This window comes from Pipistrellus kuhlii, unplaced genomic scaffold (assembly GCF_014108245.1).
Source record: "Pipistrellus kuhlii isolate mPipKuh1 unplaced genomic scaffold, mPipKuh1.p scaffold_m20_p_28, whole genome shotgun sequence".
NCBI classification, from domain to species: Eukaryota; Metazoa; Chordata; class Mammalia; order Chiroptera; family Vespertilionidae; genus Pipistrellus; species Pipistrellus kuhlii.
Genome location: NW_023425527.1, coordinates 4,274,192 through 4,289,153, shown reverse-complemented (window position 1 = coordinate 4,289,153; position 14,962 = coordinate 4,274,192). Strand labels below are relative to the sequence as shown.

Sequence of the window (14,962 nt, the reverse complement as noted above, 5' to 3'; positions counted from 1 at the left end):
AAGCGATTTTACGGCAATGAAGACTGCAGGCAGGAGAGATGCGTGTTATTCATCGGCTGCCCCCCACGGATGTGTTCTGAATCCTCTGAGCAGCCCATTGCAGCCTCCCTGCAGTTGGCTCTTTAATTTTTAAAGGGTTTGAATCCTTTACCCAGTTTATAGCTTCAGAGACTGTACACATTCGTTATATACATGATTGCTGAAGCCTCAATTTCTGCTCCCGAGAAACTCCAGCTCTGTGCGTGTGGGACTGGCTGTCAGGGGCTGGGCTGGGAAGAGCCGTGAGGTGCTGAGGTGGTTGGTATTCAGGGAGGGGAGAGGAGGGGTAGTCGAAGAATTCTTCCTGAGACATCTTGCAAAATCAGCTCCGTGCAAATAAAGGCAGCAGCCAGGAGCTCCGTTTAAATGCTTCATGCTAATAACATGGAGGAAAAGAAGTCATGGGGGAGACATATGCAATTGCAAACCAGTGCAACCCCAGAAGGACCACACAGGGGACGGAAGGAGAAGGGAACTAGCAACTGCTCAGGTGCCTACTAGGTGCCAGGCATTGTGCTAGATGCTTCCATGAGCAGGCTGGCATTCCTACTCTCACAGCGGCCCAGTGAAGTCATTGGCATCATCACTCCGGCTCCACAAGGAACAGCCATATCCTGGCAGATTCTGGTTCCATTTCCAGGGACATCTGTAAAGTCTGCATTGATAGACAGTCCTCCTGACAATGACCATGAGACAACCAACCTCACACCTCACTTACATTTTTTAGGCTCCAGAGATGGAAAACAAGGACCCTATTCCTGGAGAGAAGTTTTGAACATCTGAAGGAAGAAGATGCAGTGTGAGCTACGCAGCGGTGAAATGAGTAGCGTTGGTGAGAAGTGAGCTTCCCACCGCTAGAGGTAATCAAGCAGTATGGGTCTTCTCCGGCAATGATTCCTGCTCTGGACAGAGGCTGGATGAATCTGAGATCCAAGATTTCGTGAGCGATAGTTACAGTGCAACCAGCCTCTGGGGAGGTTCTGGGGTGGGTAACAATCTAGCCTCCTGCAGGGAGAGCTGCTGAACTCAGGCCATTTGGAGTCAGACAGGTTTGATTCCTCTTTCCCTCCATTAGCGCCTCTACTGCAAGGTGCCATGAAGTGTTTGGGTTGCTGTCTCCCCGTTTTGGCATCAGCAGGCTGCTCATTCTCACTGGCAGATCCCAGTGATGCCAACACCCTAGAGGTCAGGAGAAACCATTGCACCCAGTCCTTTTCCTATCAACACTCTTCCCCTCCAACATGACACAGAGTGAGAGCTTGTTTTTCAACAGCCTTTGATGTGTTGTTGAGCCTTTACCCTCAGGATTATTTCTTGTTCTTCCTCTCTCTTTTGTTCTCCCAACTTTCAACCAGCTGATTAAAATTCCAGTTCAATTGAAATACTCTTTCAAATCGGGCCATTCAGAATGAAGGAGAAAGTACTGGGTTTCCAAGAGGTCTAGCACTTTTGATTAATCTTTAATTAATACGTCACTTTAATTTTCAATGCTACTTTTAAAACACAGAGCTATTAATATGTTGAAACTTCAAACTCATTATCTTATCATTTTCAAAGGCAGGACTATCTCCCAGAGAATAACAAAAAAAAGAGTGCTGGGTAGTCATTGCTTCCTGGAAGTCGACTTTGTAAAAATCTACCCTGATAGACAGTGGTATATACACTGAGTGGACAGATTATTATGATCTCTGAACACATAATAATCTGGCCACTCAGTGTGTGTGTGTGTGTGTGTGTGTGTGTGTGTGTGTGTGTATGTGTGTATGAGGCCCAGTGCATGAATTTGTGCATGGGTGGGGTCTGGTCAGCCTGGCCAGGAAGAGGAAACGTAGGTAGTTGGCAGGCCTGCCTTCTGGTTGAACTCCTGGTCAGAGATCATAATAATCTGGCCACTCAGTGTATATTCTCCCCAAAATGTATATACAGTTTAACAGTTGTATATACATAAAGTGTATACCTTATACTTTAGCTCAATTTTGAAAATGAAGTGTATTTCAAGAAACACTGCCGTTATAATTATTCAAAGTGTGTATACACTTTTTGGGGACTAAATATACAATCCCCAAACATTTAGAAAAAAACACACACATGTTTTCTAAATGTTCTAACAAGAAAAACGAAATAAAAGATCTAACAAGAATCAGCTGGGAGAAAGTTATTGTAATACAAGATAAAATAAAATTGTGCCATGTTAACAGTAATTTATCTTTGTTATTTACCCTAATCATTTTATGTTTTTATTGGTGTGCTACATTGCCGAACATGTGGTTTGTAATTTAATTTCCACCGCTGAACACAAGAGAAGCCACTGGAGGCACCACAATGATGAAGGCAGAGCCACGGTAAGACCATGATACAAAGGATACAAAGATGATTTATGTAACTTTCTTTTTCTGTTTGCAGTTCATTAAGTCACTGTCTTCTCACAGTGACCAAGTGAAAATTAAAGTACTTCAGAGGAGAGCTTAGGGTTCGGCATCATTAGAGGAAGAGAAATGGGTGCCTCGATGAACTTGACTGCAGAAATCTATAGAGCACAGCTTAATCAGCCTCCACATTGAACTCAGATGTGCAGAGACAGGCTTCAGATTGAGCACATCTTTTCAATGCATATTCTTTCCCTTTGACACACAGCATAAGATGCACGAGAACGACTTAGGGATTATCCAAGACTTCCATTTCATAGCGTGAAATTGCACGTAGCCCTTTTCAGGTTTTCATGGAAAAAGGGGAAGAGAACAGATGCTCCTCCTGGAGCTGCCTCCTTCCTTGGATGCTCTGTTCATGCTTCTGAAAAGCCCCACTGGAGCAGTGGCAATCATTCAGCACAAAGGAATCCTGTTTGCTGTCCAGATGATCATAAGACAGCTGGGCCACTGATATGTCACTTCCTTTTCAAGTGCAGGTTCAGAGACTAGCAGCATCTATGTCCCTGGGCTGGCCAGAAGCTGTGAGCAGGATCCTTTCCTGTAGCAATACATCATCTCCCATCCTCATGGGGAGGGCTAGCTGCACACGAGACCGGTAGCCAAGGCCCAAAGGCTTTGGTATCATACAAGCTTGGCCTGGAATCCTTGCTTCTCTGCTTACTGTGAGTCCCTGAGCAAGTTACTTTAAATCAGTTGAGCTCCAAGTTCCTCAACTGCTAAAAGGGGCTGAGGAAATATATCTCATATGGTTTTCCAGGAAATTAAAGGCTGTAGTTGATGGGGACAGAAGCTGATGGCAGCCACTGGGCTGTCATGCAAAAGCAGACTTTATTGGGAAAATTCACAAGCAGAAATTTACTAGCAAGACTAGTCACCCATTCTCTCCTCTGCCACAGAGTGCTGTCAGGGGCCACGTCGGCTGGACACAGTGTGAGGTTCTGCTCCGGAAATGGGTCCCACCCCTCTGATACCCTATCCTTTTATAGGCAAAGAGGTCTCAAAATAATTTGGTCTTGTGCCACAGTGGCTCAAGACAGTTGTAGATAAGCATTGTGCAGCTAGACATTAGGTTCTCAGGGGGGTGTTTATTCCTGGGATAATGTCAACTCCAACTTGTGTGGAGTCTAAGCCCGTCCCACCGGAAGAGAAAACAGTCAGTCGCCCAGAGTAACATGTGCTGGAGACATAGAGGCTCTTTGAAGAGAAGGTGGTGAGGTTGAACCTGGGCTGAGGCTGTGCCTTGAACTACATGGTTGAGAAGAGAAGCCACTTCCCTTTGATGATCTGTTTTGTGGGTCAAGGTTTAGCTCGGATCCCCTCAGAAGTAGAACTGTGGCCCGCCCCTTCCAACCTGCTCTCAGGCTCCCTCCTCTGCCAAACCAGGAGTCCAGGCCCAGCACTAAAATCAAACTAACACGAGGCAGGATGTAATTAGGTTCCTGAGGAAGGTGTTTTTGTTGTCGTTATCTTCCAATTCAATAAAATAAGCATTTACTTTGTACCTCCTAGGCGCCAGGGAATGTAACAGTGGGAGAAGGTTACCCGCAACAATAATTCCTAATAGTTATTGAGTTTTACTGCCTGCAGGCAGCACTCTAAGTATTTTATGTATTTTATATAAAAATATATCTAACATATAATACCTGCATTGGAGTTGGGTGGGGAATTGGCCACTTAGCCAACTGAATGGGCAGTGCTAGCATTAAGTGCCATAAGGGTGTAAAAGACAGAATGCTACTAGAGCACAGAGAAGGGCTGGGAGGAAGGTAAGAGGAGACACGGAAGCTACAAGTGTAAGGATTAGCTGGGTAGAAGAGGGATGGAAGAAAGAGCACAAACAATCCATGATGCTATGAGAATGATGGTGATCAAACCCAAGAAGGGAGAAAAAGAGAAGAAGTAGAAAGAAAAAAAAACAAAACTTACCTAATAAAAGAGAAACATGCAAATTAACCATCACTCCACTATGCACCCACAGCCAATCAGAGTGAGTATGCAAATACTCAACAAAGATGGAGTTTAATTTGCATATGCAGGCACACCGCAGTGTGAAGCCTGCTATGAGGGGGGAGTGGTGGAGGGAGCTACTGGAGTGGTGCTCCAGACAGAAGTGAGGACTTGCCTGCTCCCAGGTGGCTGGGAAGTGAGGACATGCCTGTTCCAGGGATTCCGGGGGAGCAGGTACTTGCCAGGTCCTGGGCAGCTGGGAGTGAAGCCAGGGGCCTATTCTTACAAGAATATCATGCAACAGGCCTCTAGTAAGATATAAGAGACTTAGATTCCCAGGTACCATCAATACAACTATCATGAAGATTTTCAACACATATATTTCAGTTATGACTTAAAAGGGACTGTGAGAAGCAAACAAACAGGAATACTACAGACTTTGTTGGCGTTGCCAAAAAGCAAGGCATCCTTTCTCCAGTCTGCAGGTTGGCTTTCCTTCTCTCACCTGTCATTCCTGCTTGCCAAGGTAAACATATCATAAAGGAAAAATGTCTTTCTGTCTGCCTAAGATCTTATAACCCCTTTGAAAAAGGTACCAGAATCTAGCACACGGGCAAAAGTGATGCTGTAAAGAAGTCAGGTCCCTTGGGTTCTTTCTTTGCAGTCAGAGCTCACAGGATGGAGACAGACATGGGCATGTGGTTGAAGGGCAGAGATGAGGCAGCACAAGGACAGGGTACATGCCACTTGAGTGACCCAGGTCTTTTCCACACTAGCCTGAGGGGGGTGCTCCTCATAGTACCCATTCCCACTAGGTAGTGAAACACTCAGATGGAGAAAAATATATCAGTTCAGTTCATTCACTATGTGCAGTGCCTGTGGACACCATCATCAAGGATCTCCCACTCTATCAGGAGCATGGACATGCAAACAGTAATAGTATATTACGTGTACAGGATGGTATAAAAGTGTGGGGACACAAAGCAGTGAGACAACATGTGGGGTGAGGATTGACAGGGAGAGTTACAAGTGCAGGAAATCCTCCCCAAAGGTTAACATACTTGAGTGTGAGAGAGAAGTAGGAGCTGTTTTATGTTTTCATTATCATTGTATATATTTAGTTCTTTCCCAGAGATGTAAATACCTGGGGTAATGAAGGAAGAAAGGGGGATGTGAGGCTAGGAGAAGAGGTGGGAAGTGAAATATTGTGTGAACACATTTGTAATGTCTTAAGAAATGGAAGATAGGCATGGCTAGTGTGGCTCAGGTGACTGGGCATTGTCCCATGCAACAAGAGATTGCCAGCTTAATACCCAGTCAGGGCACATGCCTGTCTTGTGAGCTTGATCCCCTGTAGGGGGCATGCAGGAGGAAGCTGATCAATATTCCTTTCACATCAATGTTTCCCTCTCTCCTTCTCCCCTTCTCTCTCTTAAAAAAAAAGAAAAAAAAGAATGGAACATATATACTGGTTTGAAGTCAGATGTCTCTCTCTCTCTCCCTCTCTCTTTCTCTCTCAAACATACACACACACACACACACACACACACAGACTTAGGGAGAAAGTCAGTGAAAAGATTCAAGTTAGTGCTGTGTGAGGTCTAAGCCCTTGGGAAAATTCTTCAAGGAAGAATCATCGAAAGCAGAATAAGGTGAGAAGACCTTAGTAAAACTTTTCCTTGCAAGTTAAGTTTCTAGAAAATGTGTGTCTTCTTTTAGCATTATCATAGCACCTGACATGGGGGGGATCTTTCTCTATAAAGCCAACTGGGGGAGAGAACAGGAACACAAACATTGGGCAGATGTTATGTATATGTAAAATTTCATTTATTTCTTATGACATCCTATAATATTGGGTATGAAAGGCTAGATCCAGTTCACCACTGACTGGAAATATCTATATTGATTTAGAGAGGAAGGAAAAGGGAGAGAGAGAGAGAGATAGAAACATCTATGATGAGAGAATCATTGGTTGGCTGCCTCCTGCATGCTCCCTACTGGGGATCAAGCTTGCAACCTGTGCATGTGCCCTTGACTGGAATTGAACCATGACCTCCTGGTTCATAAGTTGATACTCAACCACTGAGCCACAAGGGCTGGATAGTGATTTGGATTTTTAAAACATTTTGCCTAAGGTCATGCAACTGATATAAGTCAGGCCTTTGTTCCAATGTGTAAGTTTTGTCCACTACAGAATGCTGCCCTGAAAGCATTAGCTAACACCATTACTTGAACAGGCAGGATTTAGACTGTCATTATTTCAGTGTTACTGAAGGCTGTCCATTGTTTACAACTTCAATTTTTATTTTTTATTTTTTTTTTTAGTCTAGTCCAGAGGAGGCTAGATTTTTTGGAGATCCTAGCCAGCTAATTATCTAACAGACATGCAATATAACACCTGCTCTTCAAGTTATTATTTCTTCTCTTTTGGTCAAGGAATAATTTGGATGATTAAAGAATCTATATATTCTCAGACTCTAAAACCCTTCAAGGGATATTTACCACCATTGATTTAAAAATCGAAATGCAAGTTTCTTGAAGCATCTTATCAAAGTATAATGAATCACTGTGCTTAAAATGCATATGAAATAGGTGCTGCAGGTATTACCATCTTCATCTTACATCCATCCATCCATCCATTCATCCATTCATTCATTTTACAAATATTTGTTCACAGACTTTAAAATTCTAAGCCCCAGAGAGACAGTTGATAAACCTCCAAGTCTTCTAAGTTAATGAAAGGCTAGAATCAGGGCTTCTGGGATCTGAATCTGGGCATTTTCTCACTAAATTGTTTTGCCTGCATCTCAATTGTAGTCTAGGCCATTTGGATACACATTTTTGATGCACTGGCTGATTTATTCATTTGTAGGAAAGATCTTGGTAAAACCAGTACCTCCTAAATCAACTCCCACTTGCCTCCAAACCCCCATGGAAATATGGCTGCTAGTAATGCTGTCGCTTCAGAACTCCTGAGGACTGCCACCAAGCAGCTTGTGCACTAACTCAGTGACAGGGGATGTGGCTGCTTAATCGCTGGGTGAAGCTGAATGCCTTCATTGCTCAGAGTGAAAGAGTCTTGTTTCTTATTTTCTTTAAAGACTGACAATTACTTTCTGGAATGACTTGATGCATTATCAAAACTTTCAGAGAAATTCAGTGAAACATTCCATAACAGAGCAAGTCACCCCCTATCTTTAGATAGAAAACATTTCTACAGACATACCCTGTACTTCTCAGACAGAAGATGTTGGAAAACACACAATTCTGCTCCAGCCAGTCTATGGATGAGCTCTGTGGCCCTGCTCCAGCCTGTCCCCTCCTCCACTTTCCCCACCAAAGACAGGATCCCTCTTGCCCATCCATCACCACTGTTTGTTATTGACCTCTATGAATAATAAAGTTATCTTGTTTTCATGTCTTGATTTTTTTTAATCCCTACCAAATTGTGTGCTTTCTAAAGGCAGAGCTCTTTTTTAATTAACATTTGAAACCTTGATACCCAACACAGCGCCTGGCACAAAAGCAGGCACGCAAAAAAGGTTTTTTGGAGGAAGACACAATGTATGATATGAAATCAGGGATTCACAGTCCTTGGTTAATTATGCATTCATTGTTTCTGTTCTTTTTTTTCTTTTTTTTCTTTTTTTCCATTTTAAAAGGGGACACCCTTTTCACTAAACACCTACACTTTACTCTCTTCCTTTCAGAATTCTAACTAAAAAAACACACCAAAAAACATTTTGTTCCTGCTTATGTATAAAACTAAGAAACTATTCAAGCATCACTTTTGTGATAGGAAAGGTGAACAGTTTCACCGTAACCAAAGAAAACGACCTGGAGGGGAGAGATCTCAGGGGCACTGACTCTGGTCTGGGGCCCGGCCATCCCAGCGTGAACCACAGCCCTTCTTGGGGAGGGTTTCCAAAGCGAACCTGCCTGGGGGTGGTGCGGGGACCAGGAAGCAGCCTTCTTAACTTCTGAAGTAACAAACAGAGCGAAAGCCCTAATGATCACAACACAAATCCATCTATTTTAAACAGCATAGGGGCTTTCTGCAGCCGTCTGCCCACCCCTTTTCCAGGTTTTCTTCGCCAAGAGGGGGTCCTCATCATCCTTGGAGCTGCAGAAGGTGAGGTCAAACTCCACCCACCCCATCACGACCAGGTAGAGCAGCCCATAACACACCAGGAGGAGGAGGATCACCTGCAACAGCTCCACCAGGTCCTTGGTGATGCTGTGGGGCGGGGCCAGGTGGGACCACTGGCCAAGGCAGTGGCTCATGCAAGCCTCCTGGGAGAGGTAGTTGTTTCTATTGCCCCAGCACCCTCCATAGATAAACGGTTCACAGGACTTGTTCTTGGCATCAAAGTACCAGCGTGGTAAGGATTCATGGCAAGGCCCGGTGGCCACCCTGGCAGCGCAGTATTCTTTGTAGTCGAAAAGATCGCTGGAGGGGCCATCAAAACCCTGCCTTCTGGGGCCACTTGGGCCAGAGGAATCTGCCGGGTTCCTGCTGGTGGCCGCATGGTCCATGGTGCTCCCTGGGCTGTCAGCACACTTCTCCAGACACTTCTCCTGGGTCAGGTAGTTATTGCTGTTCCTACTGCAGCCTCCATACACGAACTGCTGGCAGGCCCGGCAGGTGGCATTGTACCACCACCTGTGAAGGGAGGCCAGGCATCTCCCCACCACCTTTGGAACTCGGCAAAAGTCGGGGATGTTGCGTTCTTCATTGGCCGCCCTGACCCCAAAGAGGAGCAGCGATACCAGCAGGGCGAGCAGCGCCATGATAGGCTCCACCGGGTCTCAAGTTCAGGTGCGGATGGATGCTCGCTTTCAAGTCTCCGCAAGCCCCTCTGGTGTCTGGACTCAGCCTGCTCCGCCCACAATGAGGAAGAATGGCCAGGCTCACCCCTTTGCCCCCAGGGACACCCTGGGACTCTCCAAGGTGCAGAATGGAGCCGCAGGTCCCAATCAGCGCTGGGTGGGGGTGGAGCCAATGGCCGCCTGGGAGGAGCTATAGCGCAGGTGGCGGTTACCCGAGGGGAGGGGGCGGGCGCACAGAGCGCAAGCGCTTGGCTCATGATGGACTGTAAGAAGCAACAAGCCACAGGCTTTCCATGTTCCCAGTGCTTTCCGACCACGCACAGAGCTCTGTGGTCAAAAGGCTCTACCTTACAGAAGAGGCAAGGAGACATGTCAGTAAAGTGAAAGAAAAGCATGGACTGGCCCAGCAGCTACTAGGCCAGTCCCCACTCTGGACAAAGCACTAGCTGATGACTAGGGATGAAAGGAAGGACAGGGTCCTGGAGGAGCCTAGAAGCTTGGTAGGAAGAGGCTGGCCCATTATTAGGAAACTAAAGAAAACCAAGGGCCTAAATGCAAAGGAAGACTGAAACTCAGAAAATTAAAAAAAAAAAAAAAGTATACAAATACAACTCTGGTAGAGGAATCCACATGCAAATCAATTCTGGGAAATAGCAACATGAGCAGTCGGTGAGCAGTGGGGTCCTTAACATTTAGATGACGTGTTCTGGTCAGGGGGAGGGGGGACTGGCCTCTACTGGATAACTTATTCCTTACTCGGACCCCAGAAAGTAAGCACTGGATCCTTGTACAGATACAACCTTGGGACCTTAGGAGATAACCACCAGCTTTGGCATCTGGCAGAGATGTATCTGGGGTCTATTACTTAACTGTGTGACCTTGGTTAAGTCTTGGCAAACTTCAGGATTTTCACCCGTAATAGGGGTGAACAATAGTACCCACCTCCCTAGTGAGGCTGGTAAGGCCCCAATTAGCAGCACAGTGTTCAACATAGAACCCACAAAGCTTGACTGTTTCTTTAGTTCAAGACCACACAGCAAGGGCTAAAGCAGGCTTTCACCCTCCTGCAATGGCCCCCCCCGCAGCCGGCACCCCCACCCAAAGTGAACCTGCCGGGGGGAGGGGGGGCAGGAAGCAGCCTTCTCTTAGCTTCTGAAGTAACAGAGCAAAAGCCCTAATGACCACAACACAAATCCATCTATTTTAAACAGCATATAGTCCTCTTTATTCTGAAGCTCATGCTCTTACACGTCTCTTGCCTTTCTGGGCAAAATGAGAGATCTGACATTAACTGGGTAGCTGATATGGGCCAAAAGGCAGGATACAACTCTTGTGATCACATTATTTGGGCATTTCTATCCCAACTTGAACTGTGAACCAAATATCTATCTATCTATCTATCTATCTATCTATCTATCTATCTCTATATTTATATGTGTATACTTACATAAATATAAATAAAATAGTTCCTTGTGGCTACAGTAATAAAAACAATGAGCTAGTAAATGACAGATAAAGGGAGAAATCAATTAGAGCTCTTTCCCATGTTTTTGACGTTGGAGAGTAATTCTGCACCTGAAGGCAGGAGGATGACATTAGTTTGGGCCCTATTGTGTCGGAGTTCCTGGCGATCACACAAGTACAGAGGAAAGTGCAAATGGGAACGACATCACAAAGGCATCGTCAACAAGAACTGACTACACTCGGGATAAGGCAGGAGGTTTTTTGAGCAGGAAGGCAAGACATCAGAGCAACCACAGTGCAAGAATGTATGGCGATTACTCCAGATTCCTTAAACAACACAGATCAACACCGAAACCAAAGCAGCAGCAGAGGCAGGCCTTGGGGAGAACGAACTCGCAGTTTATGTCAAGAAACAGAACGCAAAACAGGGCTGGGACCACTTCAGGAGACCCATGTGGCTGCTCGGAAGTAGAGCTGAAGTAATATTTGAAGGACTCAGTGAGAGCAGTAGAGACAGATGGTAATGGCCTTCCCTCTCAGCAGCCAGGCTCCTGCTCGCCCGGAGAGGACCAGATTCTTATATAACACAGAGACCCTTTGCCTGCCCTCAGGAAGGACATGCTCTCCTGGGTCCTCCCTCTCCTTTTCCTGTAGCTGCCTAAGCCAAGGCTTCACCCTCCCACCCCAGAACCAAGTCTTCAGTCATGTGTCATTTATATTTGCCCGGCCATGACACTTATCTGTGTGGGCAAAAGTAGGTTTACAGTTGTGAGTATGAGAAACACAGAGTTTATTCTTGTATTATTATTTATTTATTTATTAATTACTAGAGGCCTGGTGCACGAAACTCATGCACAGGTGGGGTCCCTAGGCCTGGCTGGCAATCAGGACCAATCAGGTTCCCCACCTCCCTGCCTCTTCCTTCCCTCTCGATCCACTGCCACCACCTCTTAGTGGTCAGCACATGTCATAGCAAGCAATTAAACTCCCAGTCTCCTAGTCGAACTCCTGAGGGGACACTTTGCACGTTAGCTATATATATATATATATATAGACTAGAGGCCCAGTGGATGAAAATTCATGCACTGGGGGAGGGGGGTATCTCGCAGCCCAGCCTGCCCCCTCTCACAGCAGTCTGGGAGCCCTCAGGGGATATCTTTAGCCACAGTCTGGTCTCTCTCTGAGGGAGGTGACACCCCCATCACACCACTGCTGCTGCCACTGCTGGCCGCTGCTGAGCCTTGGCCCGGCCCTCACAGCAGCTGCTGCTATGCCATCTGATGAACTTTGAACTCAAGAGAAAGCAATATATAACTAACCATCTCCAATATATAACTAATATTCCTAAATGAAAATTGCTATCAAGTTTACCATCTCCAAGTCTTAATAATTATTCACTATAAGCAGAATCCTCTGATCTCATATTTGTTTTAAGAGACAACTTTCTGAAATATCCCCAAACACTATAGTATTGTACTTTAAACTCATTTGTACTATGGCTGATTGCATAGTATGTGGCACAACACTGAGATATTGTTGAAAATCCTCTCCAAGAAGAACTTGCCCATCAAATGCAACATTCAAATTCATAACTTCTCTTAGCAATCTGTCTATGGCATTTATAGCATGACTGGATGCCATGGTGCATTCATCAATAAGAAGTTAGGCATTTTCAATGGGTTCAGCAACTTCACTCTATATATTGAGTCTAGAAATTGAAGTTTCATTTAATGAAATTTGTAATTTATATTGGGAATGAAAGGTTCTTCCACCGAGAAGTAAACTTGCAGCAATTCCTGTAGATGCTGGGCTTGAGGCGCCAGAGGTTTGAAGGCCAGCCACGCCTCTGAACGTGGTGGGGTCCCCTCTTGAGTGCTGGGCCAGCCTGGGCTACAGTCCACTGGCAGTTTAAAGGCTGGCCACACTCCCGATCGTGGTGGGGGTCCCCTCATTGTGACTGGTTGTTTGGTCATTTTGATCATGATGCCGCTTGGCCTTTTATTATTATGATTGTATTACTTATTGGTATTATTTTTCTTATCTTCTTCTTTTATCTCCTTACTTATGATGTATCTTCTAGGTAATGGTGGCTGGTAATTTAACCAACAACCCATCTGTAGGTCATTTTCCATACAAACAACTAGGAAACTTGCCTTTGCCTACCCCTGTATGTACCGCCAGTTGTATTATATTTCACAGCCTCCTTTTGGTCTTCATGGACTCCACACATATTCATTCGACCGTTATTGTCCCTAAGTCTGGCTGCATATTTTCTAAGCCACCAATGTGCACAAAAATGCACCTTCTTTGCTGGTAAAAATTTTACTGAACGGTGCCCCTGGTACTGCTTCTGGGGCAGATCTGGCTCTTCTGAAGGGGAACTTCTAATGCGAGTGTGAGAACACACATCCACAAAGAAGCTCCAGGAAAGAGGCCAAAGAGCAGGATCTGTGTACAAGGTTTCGTGGGGAATTGGATGAGGCCGTGGTTCCTTCCACTGTGGAGAGTGGGCACCTTGGCTAGTCTTAAAAATCGCCAGGTAAATAAGGGCAGAAGCTCCCTCCAAGCAAAGGACACAGCATGGGCTGATTTATTATTTTGGCTACTATGTCAAAACACTTTGGCAGCAAGTAGCAGAAAACCTGGCCTCGAACAGCGTAAATGTAAGGAGATGTATTATCTCACAGTGCAGGCTGCCCATAGAGAGGCAAGGCTCCAGGCAGGGTACAGCAGGGCTCTGACCCCACTTCACTGTCGCCCTGCCTTCCTTTGCGGGTTTTGCTTCATCAGCGGTTCCAGACATCACAGGCAGGCATGCCCGTGACTGGGGAAAGAGCAGGGACTTCCCCTGTTTAGTAGCAAGGGAACATTTGCCTTCTGTGCCCTAATAACTTCTCATCTCACTGGCCTGAATAGGGCCATGTGCCTGTCTCTAAGCCAGCCACCTTTAAGGCATGGAAGATGACCATGGCAATCTTACACTCCTTGGGACTGATACTCTCCCCCCAACCCCCCTCGTCTCGAGTGGTCACATTCCCATGTTCCCGAGAGAGGCTATGTGAATAAATTCAGTACTGCATCATCGATGAGGTAGAGAGCAGATTTTATGTGAACAGTCAACAAAGCCCGATACCACCACTCCCTGACTATAAGATTTTTTTATTTTATTTTAAAAGAGAAAGAACTAAAATGAACACAAAGCATGCTATGACGTGTACAGTAGGACCAGGCTCAGAAGAGGACTGTTTCTGGGCAAGAATCTTTGGTTATGGCCAGAGTGACACGGTGATAAAGAAAATCTGGAGATTTCAAGAGCTGGCTGCCCATGGGCTATCAGTTGCAGAAATATCAAAACATCTCCATGTAGTCATTAGACATGACTGGTGTGACTGAGCCCTGCCACGTCACATAACTCTGTGCTACTCTCGGAGTGTGTGCAGTGTCAGAGATGACAGTCACTGAGGTCTGCATGATGTGTGGTTTTGAGGATCCTAGATTTACTTGTTGGAAACACAGCCCTGTAAAAGATACGGCACCATCGGCATGAAACTCTCGCATATGCACTTACAAAGAGGGCTAATCACTTATTTTTCATGCATCTGAAACCATTTTTGTTTTTAAAGTTACATCAATAAATCAATAAGTAATTAAAATTTAAGTATTCAGTCTGAGAAGAATAACAGTACATGGAACCCTATAATCCAAAATCCTGTCTTCTAATTTTATTCACAAACCTATGAGAGACAGACAAAAATGCATTTCTGTTGCAGAAAAATGAGCCGGGGTGCAAATGGGTTATCTCCAGAGATTAAGCCAGAGGAATGCTTACACTCAGCTTACATACAAAGAGTAAGTTACTATGACTGTATCCACTGCTGAGTACCCGTTGCTTTTGCACTGAAGCTGGGGCTGATGGGAATACTGAGATGGGCAGCCACATTCACCCAGAGACAAGTGAAGGTATAAAACTAACTGAAGGAGAAAGGAACCATGGAGATATCTGTAGCAGCAGTCTGTTCCCTGAAGTCACTGGGTAAACTCTGAGTATTTAGCACATTCCTAGTGGATAGATTTGGGAGTGGAGTGAGTTGCTATGGGAAGGAGTCATTCATTTAAAGAGAGGTGGACAGGCTATGATGTGTGTGGGCCCCTAACACTGGGCTCAGAAAACTTCTCTAACGGATAACTCTCTAACCACATAGCCTTTGACTAACCTATTGCATTTGCAAGACAAGACAAGACTCTTACTTAAT

General features: G+C 45.3%; 2 protein-coding genes across 4 annotated transcripts in view; both read right to left on the bottom strand.

Annotated features, from left to right (window-relative positions):
• Window positions 1-14,962, bottom strand: part of CA10 (carbonic anhydrase 10) — a 366,676-nt gene that overhangs the window by 133,333 nt on the left and 218,381 nt on the right. The gene's annotated exons all lie outside the window — the stretch shown is intronic.
• On the bottom strand, window positions 8,451-9,206 carry LOC118728120 (kunitz-type protease inhibitor 2-like). The gene has a single exon (XM_036454396.1). It carries the CDS (start codon window positions 9,204-9,206, stop codon window positions 8,451-8,453), a length of 756 nt encoding a protein of 251 aa, XP_036310289.1.